Source organism: Acromyrmex echinatior, chromosome 9, assembly GCF_024713525.1.
Source record: "Acromyrmex echinatior isolate Ae372 chromosome 9, ASM2471352v2, whole genome shotgun sequence".
Classification (NCBI taxonomy): Eukaryota; Metazoa; Arthropoda; class Insecta; order Hymenoptera; family Formicidae; genus Acromyrmex; species Acromyrmex echinatior.
The window spans coordinates 8,331,552-8,343,977 of NC_141860.1; the positions used below are offsets into that span (position 1 = coordinate 8,331,552).

Here is a 12,426-nt window from a genome sequence, read left to right on the forward strand (position 1 = left end):
AGTTAGAAAAAATTTACAAATATTTTTTGTTATTTTAATCATACAATACTAATGATTTTAAATAATTGTTTCGGTATAAAAATTTGTAAAATGATCCTTGTTTGTTATGTGAGAAAGTCGTTTACACATTAGTAAATATGTAATTATTGTGATTCGTCATATTTTGTGCCAGAGAATTCGATAAAAACAAATATAGAATAAAAATAGCAAATAACACAGGCAATAAAGTGTTTTTGATAGAAAATAAATTGTCAAAGCAGAAAGGCTACGAGTCAAAGCTAGTGATTAATTATTAAAAATCAATTTTTATTCCAAATTCAATCGCTATAATCATTTAAAATACAAACATTTCAACCTTTATTAGGTCATCTTTAATGTAACTTATAAAAATTACAATTGAAAAATAAAAATAAAAATAAAAAGGTTGCAATATTGGTTATATGTATAATAGGTACATGATATATGAAAATTAAATAAAAAATTGTGCAAATATAAAGATTAAATAAAATTGTCGCATGGTTAAATGTTCAAATATTAATGTTCAAAAACGTTTAAATATTATATATACAAAAAACATAGAATAAGACTTGTCGCATGATTAAAATCGTTTTATGATTCGTATGAGGTCACATAAAAATTAGAATTAACATTACATATATTATATGTTTCCCTTCAACGGCATCGTTAATTTTCAGTATGTATTGTCGTTGATAAAGACTTGCTCTCTCACTGCAATCGCTTAGAAGATAACAAAAACCATTGTCCTATGTACTTGTCTAAGTAAATCGACGCTACTTTTTGTAGTGGAATTAAACTGTAAGGCAATAAAAAGATTATATTTTTAAATTTATTCTCAATCTTAAATTTGAATTTAAGATATATCTTAAATATCGCCCACACGTTTTCTTAGCTCACACAATTACAGTGGATAATTTCCTCAGAGGTATTTCCTCAAAATATTGATCGTCGCTTAATTAGATATTTCTCCAAGGTTATGTTACACAATAATACAGAAATAAGGAAGGAGATTGAGTTACTGTCATAATTTTAGAAGAAGAAAAACATGAAGTGGTAGGAAGAAAAAATTAGGAAGGGGATAATGCTTGTAAGATAGGAAGATAGAAATTAGGCAGGATTCTGTGTCACTTTGCTTATTTAAACCATTTAATCGCTTCTTAATGTGTATCATTTCCGAAATCAATCTTTTGTTATGTAACTCGTTAAGAATTTTAACTTCATTCCATTTAAAATTATGATCGAGAGTCCATCTATGGTTCGAAATTACTGAGATGGATCCTGTTTTTTTATTAATGTCGCTTACGTGTTTGGATGTTCTAGTTTTTAATTGACGTTTCGTTGGCTTACATATATCGCATTATAATTATGGCACGATATCTTATAAATCACTTCTTGTTGCTAATAAATCTTTCCCTCTAATGACATTTTTTTAACGTATTGGATAAATGCATCTTTTTATGTAGGCCCGAAGCAATCAGCAAGAATGACACGGAGATGGTTTTCATATACAGTGAAATGTCGTTCATTATTTATAATAATTGTTTTAAATGTTATTGGTTATGATTGATAGATTTGTTCTGGTGAAATTTAACTCTCGAATTAATAGTCGAAAAAATGAACTGTAATGGACTCTTACTTAATAAAATGTGCACCAATTCTGTAATATTTTTTTTAATGGTTCATCGGATGAAATAATAACATTAATCTGTCAACTATACTAAATGCCACACTTCTGTTGTAATACATCGGATATTGGATGGGAGTTGAAATTCAGAAATCTTTCTGAAAAGATTGGTTTTTTGTAACAGTCGAAAACAATACTACTATTCTTTACATTGATGTCTACATCCAGATAACAGTCTGTCACCATCACTCATTTCAATTGTGAATTGTAGTTGTTTATATAATGAATTGAATACATTTCAAATATCATCCAAATATTTCTCGAGGACATAGTAACCGCCGAATTACAATCTCCTCCAATTCTTTCAAGACAATATTGGCTATGGTCGGCGACCATAGGCGTATCAAAAATCTTTGTAAAATTTTTTATTGAGAGTGAAGAACATTGGATTTAAAATTTAAAATCAAAGTTTGATAACTATGATAAATTCTTCTTTGAGTATGTTCATGTCTTTTGAAATATGTTCTCATCTATTGCATATACTGTCAATCCCTAATTCGGTAGATACGTTAATAAATAATGAGATGACATCCAATAATGTTAATTTTAGATTAGGTTCGAAATAAATTTCTTCCAACTTATCAACTAATTGGAATTTTTTATGTGGCTGTGTACTTTAGATATGCTATTGTTAGTAATGTTATGTAAATAAATAGATAGTGTAACGGGCTATTGATCGAAGAAATTAGAAACTATTCTTAGTTTAGTCTTAGAAGTGTTAATTTTGTGAATTTTTGGTGCACTGCATGATCGGAAAATTGATTTCGTCTATTGTTAGTAGTCTCTTGTAAATTGTTTTTTCTATAAATTTATTGTTTTTCCATTTTAGTAGTTTTCAACGCAATTCCGCAATAAGTTTTTTGGTAGAATCCTTGTTAATCTTTTGATAGATATTGTTATCGGATAACAATACCTGCCAAATATAGTAATTCCATTCTTATTTTTTTTAATAGCTTTCTACGTCAAAAAAATCTGAAAAATCTAAAAAATACGAATCTGATTAAGACTGTTATTAATTTGTGACTATAATTAATTTTTTGCACTTTAATTGTTAAAATTAATTTTTTCGATTAAATATTTTCTAATGTCTTTCTTTTACATAAATTTCAAACGCAAAATTTTTTTATGCAAATATTCTTGTTGACAATAATATTCAGATGTGCAGTTCGCTATGAGATCGAAATTGGAATTTGCAAATTTCTGAATGATCTACATACGTATCATTATTCTTTATAACATTTCTATGCGATTGATTTATCACAGCGGATGTCTTTTTCATGAAATTGAACTATAAAAAAATTTCAGAAAAGTTACACAAAAACCTTTTCTTCTTTTTAATTTCAAAACTTCGTTCTAATTAATTCACTCATAAGTCACATTTGGTTTTTTAGGCTAACATCTCTTAGTTTGATTTCTTTTGATGTCGGATCTATTTAATAAAGTTTATAATTACAAAATAATCCAATCAAATTCACGACGGGTACGTACTTATAAATATCACTCAGCGTGATTAATATTATTAACAACTTGATGTATTAAATTGTGTAATTAAAAATATTATTTATTAGTGACTATACGCTTGTCTTTTTACATTCCTTATGTTATTAATTGACGAAAGTTTCAAATATCTAAATATTTTAATTATTATATTGTTTAGGAAAATGTTCAATAACAAATTGCAGATATAAAATTACTTAAATTCAATAATTGGAACTATGTGATTGTTTGAAATATTATATATACAATACTTAGTTCGAACAATATGGTGCACTAACATCTTTATTTGAACAATTTTAATTCTCTACATTTTTTTTCTTAACAAAATCTCTAAATAATTACGTGTTCAAAAAATAGTATCATTATTTTTTCTAAATACGAATACTCTTTTTTTTTATTAACTATGTTCTTATCATTTTATTACTAAATTCATGTTTATGTTATCATCGCGTGGAATATATGACAGTAAAGTAAGATACCGAAGTCTTTACTAACTGCAATTAAATTATCTCTTTTTACGATATTCATTTGTAATATGGTAGATATTCATTTTATATTACCGTGGCAAAACACTCCATAGATCCAGTAAATAGTCCACCGATATTCAAAGTAAACTCCTTAGCATTTCTTTGTAGTAGAAACAATATCATTCTTTGTATATGTATTGGAGCTCTATACCATTGAACGTTGTACCTACGAAAATGTACATAGATAATCGTTAACTGAAAAAAGAAACTTTCTTATCGATTCACATTTACTGATATCACTGACAAGAATTTTCTTATGATTACTTTGATTTTCGATAAAAATAACTCGCAGCGTACTACACGGAATGAAAAATTTGATATTAAAAGATTATAATAATATTGTAAAACCATGTGCATATTTTTGATTTAGAACGATGTTGATATATTAAGACTGCATTGAAAATGACTCGATTGGAGTCGAAACGATTGTTAATTGTAATTGTTTTATATAAATTTTTAATGCTAATTTAAATTAAAATTTTTTTATACATTACTGGCTCTTTGCCCTTCTTGTATACTACATTGTTTTATACGTACAGAGCCTTATTATTATTTATTAGTTTTTCTAATCAGTTATTTTCAATTATGCTAATTTGTTGTGTAACTGTATTACTTTTTATATCAAACGAAATTTTTCTATTCTTAAAAGGCACACAGAAGGAACACTTTTACTATGAATTATAAATTGACAAATTCACAACACTGGTTATAGTAAAATTGCTATCACAAATCATTTTTTTTACGAACAAATTTTCGTTTACGTCGATTTGCTGTTGTATATGCTATTGTAATAGAATTCGAATTTACGTGAGTTCTCGATAAACTTAATGCTGTCTCGATCATCTTGTCCCGATCATCTTGTCGAAATTAATTAGCTTCAATAATTATCAACAATGTGACAGCAAATTCACTACTATCTCTGCAATTTTAATAAAATCATTCTTTCTGTGGAAATAGTCATATACTCATCATGAAATATTTCTTACACAGTAGAAAGAACGTAATTATTGTGATCTGTTATATTCTGTGCGATATAGTTGCCTAGAAACATACATAAAATCATAACGACTACACATAACAACGGCAAACAAAATTCGCTGACATTGTTTTCAAATGGAGCACTCTGAAATATCTAAGATCAAATTTAAAGGGCATTATAAATCTTCTGCATGTATACGTACATATATATATTAGGTGTTGGAATTAATTCGTAGCGTTTTTTAATGAAAGAATGTTATTTATTTCACATGAGCATTAAAAAATACATTAATGAAAGTACTTCCCATCACTTGTAAAACGCTACGAATTAATTCCAACACCTAATATATATACATTTTTTATTCTTAGTCTAAGCATAATGATGAAGTTACATAGAATTATAAAAATGTTTTGCAGTTATATATATATATATATGTGTGTATACGCGCACGCGCGCGGCACACACACACACACACACACACACACACACACACACACACACACACACACACACACACACACACACACACGTTGTTTATTGATCAGTAATTCTGTTCATTAGATTCTAAAAGTAAATGTATGTTAATGATATATCTTCAACATTACTGAATTTTCTAATACATTGCATTTTCTCTGGTTAATATTTTTATTCCTACGATATATTACATTCGTTATTTTTTACGTTATTTCAGAGAGACCGAGGCTAGGTTGTTACACGGGGTAAGTTGTTACACTTAATTTTTTTAGTTGCCACAGATGGCAGCACGTTTTTATATGTGATTTTTTTGATACTTTATTTATTGTTTATAGTTTTTTTCCCGTCATATTTGAACTCCAGAAGACGCTATATATTTTACGTGACATATATTTTTTTATTTTCACTATTAAAAATAAATATTTCATTATATAAATCGCTTGTGTTATTGTATACAGTCGAACCTCTATAAAAGTAACCCGAGTAAAAATTTATATATTCAATTATATATGATTATTTTAAGTGTAGTAAAAAGAAATCCATTATTTTTCCAATAGATGGCTTCAGGAATCTGTATCTCACGTAGACGAGATACAGATTACTAAAGCCATCTATTGGAAAAATAATGGATTTCTTTTTACTACACCTAATATATAAATCGTCATATATAATATTTGAACTCTATAACTATGTATGACCACATATGACTATATATGTCCGTATATGACTACATATATCGCTATACGACCATATATGATCATATATGATTATATATGACTACATATAATCATATATGAAATTAGATATGATCGCATATCTTATCATATATGTTCATAAATGAAACCCAATCAGCAGATAATATTTTTGAAAATGTTTTTAAAAATATTTTTTAAAAATTTTTTTTTGATTTTTTTTATTAACAGTGGCTAAATATTAGACAACTAATTTTATTAATTAATTCTAATTTTTAAATATATTTTAATCTTTTTCATTTACCAGGTTTTGGATCTGAGACTTCAAGAGTTATGAGTCTCCTACCTTATCTGCCACGCCATTTATAACTATTTATATACACGCACTTTTTCTTGTTCATATATGATACACTTAACGCAAATACATTTCGTGAACCTTGCAGTCCACTGCATCAGATCGAGGAGCAGCCTGAAATTAAATCAAACTATTTATCAGTCATTAAGAGAGAAATATCAAAAACCTGAAATGAAACAGATTATCCAAACGGCAACCTGTTTAGATCCGCGATTCAAATTAAATTATTTCCCAACAAAATCAATTAGTTTTATTAATACAAAAAAGAAGAAATTATAAAACTGCAATCGCAAAAATTACAAAAATCTTCAATATGTTCATCAGATAAACAAAAAAACTATATAAAAGGTTTAGTTGCTATTTTACAATCAGAAAAAAATTGCACAAAATAGAACATTTGAGGAATTGTTAGATTCCGAAATACAATATTATATTAAGAATATTATACTAAATCTCCTACTATAGATTCGGAAAAAAATCCATTACTTTGGTGGAACGATCATTCGGAAGAATTTTCTAATTTATATTATATTGCGGAAAAGTATTTAATACTTTCAGGTACTAGCGTTTTGTCTGAAAGCGTGTTTAGTTGCGCAGGAAATATTACAAATGAGAGACACACGCACGTGTCTATTTGCGGAACATGCGGAACAATTAATATTTTTAGCGATGAACAAGAACATTTAAACAAAAAATAGTATACGATCAAATAAATAAATGTTTTTATTTGTTATAATAAAATGTTGTTATTTATTGTAATAAATAAATATCCGAAACGTTCCAATTTCCAACGTCCATTAGCATACAAATTAGTATCAAATGAAAAACATAATAAAAAATAAAAAATAACTTAATAAAAAGTAATTAAAAATAACTGGTCCGTATTTCGCAATTCCATATCTCTCCTGTAATAAGTATTATCCTTTTTTTTGTGCCCGATTTGTTTATCTAATACTTAATATTAAATTAATGCGTGCACTTACACATTTTTTGGAACAAAAGCTAGTTTTAAATATTTGTCATAATTTAATTATTGAATTTAGTATTATAATGTAGAAAGTAGTGACAACAATGTTCTTTTTTACATTTATTTTTTAATTCTTTTTATTAAGCTGAAAGTATTATATTTTAATATTATATATAATTCTTATGTATGTTGCTAACACTTTTTTATTATTAAAGAAATAATTACTAAATTAAAAATTAATCAGATTCTATGTAATTATAAAAGGATTAATAATACGTGTAGTAATTATAATGTAAAAAACTTCAAGATCTTCTAACATAATAAATTGTCTGCTCTAAACACAATAAAATTTCTTAAATAGAATATTAATCGTATATTAATCTTGCGATTCACCTTTTTTAATATGATACGAATGTTTATATTCTAGAGCATTCATTTTTCAGAATACCGTGAATTGAGTAACAATAATCAGTTGTTTTAATGCAATGATTATTTCAACCGAGTTACGTACCGATATCGAAATACGTTGTTCTGTATGACGATTAGTTGAATCAATTTTACAATCGATTTTACGAGTTCGAAACCGAGTTCTTTATCGCACAGCCCTAGTGAATATATATGATTACAATGCCTTCATGTAATCATATATGAAATTATACATGATCATACATGAAATCATATGTGACTATGTATCGAATCATATATAATTATATATTAATATATCGAATTATATTAGATACAATTACATATAAATTATATATGTTTATGTATGGTTATATATAAATAATTTTTATTCGTGAATTCATCGGGACCGACCAACCTCCATAAAAGTAAACAAATGCGCATGTCCTAACATGTGTGCTCGATTATTATGGGAAATTAAAATGTGACTTTTACGGAAGTTAAAATAAAACGGTGATTAACTTTACAGAGGTTCGACTGTATATGAGTTAGAAATATGTGACTATCTTTTTATACAACTGGAGAAAGATTCCTTCGATTTAAAGAAATTTTTTTGCTATATGGTTGAAGAAAAAATTTCTTTAATTTAAATGTCATTTATTTGATTTGAACATAATCCCTAAATCGAATAAATTTTTTTATTTGATTTCAAAAAATAATCAAAGAAATTTTTTCTTTAACCGTATAGAAAAAAAACATTTATTTAAATCGAAAAAATTTAACCCTTTCTCTGGGTGTATATTTCTTTTATATGCATTTGATTACAATACACATTTTGTTTGAATCGATATATGTATTGGTTTTCGATGTATATTTTTTCGAATCGTAAAAGGAAGGTTGGGACAAGTTGTTACACTTCGATCGGGGCAGGTTACATTGTAACAACTTATCCTATTGAGAACAATTTTTTTTTTACAGAATGATGACTATAATTAGACTATAAACAGACTGCTAACTTCGTCTCTATATTTGAAGATATCGCTGAGCAGCATCATATTTGTGTTTACTCACTCTCTCATGTATAAATCACACAGATGATAACATTAGTATTTTCATATATGTAATATTCACAAACAGGATGCAACATATGCATATGTGAATTGAAATAAGAGTAGCTCGGAATCAGGTTAATTTTTTTCTATCATATTGAATCAGCAGTCTAATTATAAAAGTCTATAGATTGGTGCAATCTTATAAAAAAAAAGAGGATCTGTAAATACAGAAATGTAAATATGCGACAATGGCAAAAGAAGTTAAAGATGGCTTCCTGTCTCTGAGAAAAACAGCAAATACGCATAATATTAATTTTATGACTTTCCGACGTTAACTTTAATAATTGTTCAAAGAAAAAATTTTTGTAATAACATATTTTTGTAAATTTCCCCATCAGAAAATAAATATTCCTTGTGAAGTATGTCATGATTTCATTGTAAATTTGAATTGACTTATATGTAATAATATATTTCAAATGATATTGTAAGTAAATAATATCTTGCTCTAGCTCAGTAACTTGCCCCACGGTGAGGTTAGTTGTTACAATCTACGTAATGATAGAAAATTTTTATTTTCAGTATTTAAAGACACAGAAACAAATCAGAAAAAAATTGACTGTCTAGTTAAAGATGTACTTGAAGCAATGCATAGATATTCATTAATTTAAATGTATACATTAGTACAAAAAAAAATTGCTAATCAAAAATTGTGACAACTTGCCCCGGTCTGCCCTATAATAAAAATTATTGTTGGGAATTTATAATTGCGGTATTATTAGCATTATCTACTTACTGAACAATTTTTTTAATATACATAATTTCAGAACAGCATTTGTATGGATTTTATATATTACAATATGAAACAGAAAACTTACTTGAAACAGATTTAGAGTTAAGCAAACCACGCCACATACTATTAAACAAAACATCGTTACCTCGAATATAGATATCGAAAGATTGGACAATCTTCAAAAACAGAAATATATTACTAAATATATTTTTTTGTGTATTGTGAACATGTGTACCAACTTCATAGCTTGTCGGTGAATATCGACGGCACATATTATGCCTTCGCTCATTAAAATCTCATTCTTTAGTGTAACATTTTGTCGGATATTGATATTTATTGCATGCTCGATACGATAACTGTAAATGATTATGTTGTAATTATACAGCAATTTATTGAATGACACAATTTTTCAACTATTATATAAACACATTATTTCATAAACTTTTTAAGATATAATCAAATAACTAGAAATACAGGACTTTTAGTTCTTCAAAAAATAAATCGAAGATGTGAAGGGCACGTAAGAGTCAAAACGTAATTAAATGTCATTATAAAAAAAATCTGTAATATAATATAATTGTATACAAGTGTATTAAAAATGCGTTACATGTTTCGGCTTTATCACTGAGCCATCTCCAGATTCTAGTTACCAATGTGCAATCAATATATTACTTTAGATGAAAATTGAACGGAGAAGATTATTCGCATACAGTTTTTGGAAATTCTCTTTGTTCTAGAGAAAAAATTGATGTTAAAATTGTTTAACGTGAATAATAATTTCATCCACGTGAAACACTCATCCGTCAATCAACTTCATTTCTTATATTCTTAACTTTGTCAGAAAAATTAGAACATCGATGATGAAAGCATACTTCTATCATAAACAAAATGATATTATTTGTATTTTAGTCATTGTCGATCTGTCTGATTTCCCCTCAAAAAGTATCCGACTGCCGTACTGATTACACAGTTTTAAGTTCAAATTTTATTTCTTGACACACATATATTGTATTGTAATTTATTTTTGGTAATGTTTAATAATTTACAAAAACTTTCTGACTGGAATTAATTTTCTCACATCATCATTGATGTTCTAATTTTTCTGTTTCATGTGGAAATTATTGCTCGCGTTAAACAATTTTAACATCAATTTCTTTTCTAGAACAAAAAGAAAACATTGGGTCTGTAAACCATATGTGAGTAATCTTCTCTGTTTTTTGTGGAATGTCCATCCGTTCGTGGTCAATAATCTTGAAACAACATCGTCTACATCATCATATTAATTCTTATCTTCCTTGTAAAAATATATTAATTACATATTAGTAACTACCATCTGAAATGGTACCAGGCTCAATGAGGATGCCAAAACATGTCATGCGATTTTTTATAGAATTTTTATACAATTATATTATAAATTATATTATAAATTTTTTATATAAGTTTAATTACGTTTTGACTTTTATTACCCTTCATATCTTCGATTTATTTTAAAATATTATGTTGTTTAAATATATCGTGTTGTCAAAAGATAAATTTTAATTACAATTAAATTATTATGATTATTCCTACATTTTTCTTCGTACCTAGCAATTCTAAACATTCCACAGACATATTGAGCACATGTAAGAATCATTAATCCTGGTATTAATATCGCAGCTCCTGCGACGCATATAAACGCGCAGAAGTGCAACAAAATTAAATAAAAGTATTTTTCTTGATCGATGAAATATTCCATCATAATTGGTAGACGAGATATATTTTTTGGTAAAACAATGAGACTATTTGATAAATGTTGACCGATAATACAGATAGATCCGGTAGTGCAAAATACTAAAAAATATTAGAAAACATTTTTATTAAAAATTCTGTAATATAAGCCTATCAAGATTTATATAATTTGGCGTACACGCATATACACACGCACACGCACCCACGCACATGCACGCACATATGCATTAATATATTATAAAGTTGTATATTATTTCATTAATACATTTAATTTCTATTTAGAGTTACTACTCTATATATTATTTATGCAATTGTGCTATATGTTATTGTTCAAATTGCATACTAACATGTTATTAATCATTGTAAACTCATCCATACGGTAAATACTTTAATAGAATCTGTGCAGTACATCATACATAACAATATGTAGAAATCATAAATTACTTATTAATTGTAAACATAGATCTGAAAATATTTTTTTACTTGTGAATATAATTGTGTAACGTCTTGCAGTGTAATTATTTTCTTCTATGACAGCAATTTCGTTTTTATCTTTTACTTGATTACATATATGCTCAAGTTGCATTAACATATCCTTTATCTGTTATTCCAATAATTTCATATATTGTTTTTATATAATATTATATAACAAATGTTTTATATATAAAATTTGATATGTAATATACAATAATTCACTGGACATGGATGATTATTATGCAAATGTATATTCTGTAAATTGTCAACTTACAGCTTTAATGTTAACACCGAATGAGTTGTAAGGTATCATGCAAAAAATAGAGAAAGACGTAGAAGATAGGACCTTGCTGACGAGATTTGAAGTACATTTTGATGTCATTAACGTTGTCAACTACCAGTAGTAATTTTATTTTTAATTATACGCTTATAAACAATTATAAATTTATATAACACTTATATTATGGATAATAATGAGAGAGACTATTTGATAATGAAGCTTTGCAAAATGGCACCTTATTTCACAATATTTTTATACTCTGTTCTTACCTGAAATATAATACCCGATATCAGTACAATAGACAAGAAAATAAATTGAAATCGTGTGAATATAGATTGTTGATAAGGCCACAAACCGATAACGAGCAATAGAATTCTATTGAGGCTAAAATATTGATTACTTAGGTGAACCATCTTTTACGATGTCCGAGATGCGACTGATTACAAAGCAGTCGACGAGTACAATTATCCCTTCTCCTTTTCCATCGATTACCTTGATATTTTCTCT

The 12,426-nt window shown here is 27.0% G+C and overlaps 1 protein-coding gene and 1 long non-coding RNA gene across 17 annotated transcripts in view; one reads left to right on the plus strand and one right to left on the minus strand.

Moving 5' to 3' along the window:
• The window catches only part of LOC147908567 (uncharacterized), a 186,552-nt gene extending 177,483 nt beyond the window's left edge, over positions 1-9,069 (plus strand). For 3 of the 7 annotated variants that reach the window (XR_015546283.1, XR_015546279.1, XR_015546275.1), the window contains 2 exons: positions 5,397-5,424; positions 8,574-9,069. This is a non-coding gene — a long non-coding RNA (uncharacterized LOC147908567). Of the gene's footprint in view, positions 1-3,093; positions 3,183-5,396; positions 5,425-6,178 lie in introns of all 7 variants that reach the window. The other 4 variants (XR_015546281.1, XR_015546273.1, XR_015546280.1 and 1 more) reach the window with 3 other exon arrangements.
• LOC147908582 (odorant receptor 43a-like) lies at positions 2,494-12,332 on the minus strand. Of its 10 annotated transcripts, none has more exons than XM_087410029.1 (9): positions 12,189-12,332; positions 11,914-12,033; positions 11,649-11,766; positions 11,021-11,267; positions 9,677-9,793; positions 9,523-9,613; positions 4,713-4,858; positions 3,760-3,892; positions 2,494-2,683 (listed from the first exon to the last, which is right to left on the minus strand). In XM_087410029.1, exons 1-9 carry the CDS (start codon positions 12,330-12,332, stop codon positions 2,660-2,662), a joined length of 1,140 nt encoding a protein of 379 aa, XP_087266155.1. In that variant the 3' UTR covers positions 2,494-2,659. The 10 variants fall into 10 exon arrangements, 9 of the variants coding, with proteins under 9 accessions (XP_087266155.1, XP_087266154.1, XP_087266157.1 ...); XM_087410028.1 differs by lacking the exon at positions 2,494-2,683 and adding an exon at positions 2,716-3,131; XM_087410031.1 differs by lacking the exon at positions 2,494-2,683 and adding an exon at positions 3,464-3,693 and having other exon boundaries at positions 4,713-4,849; positions 9,583-9,613.
• Positions 12,333-12,426: the final 94 nt, after the last annotated feature.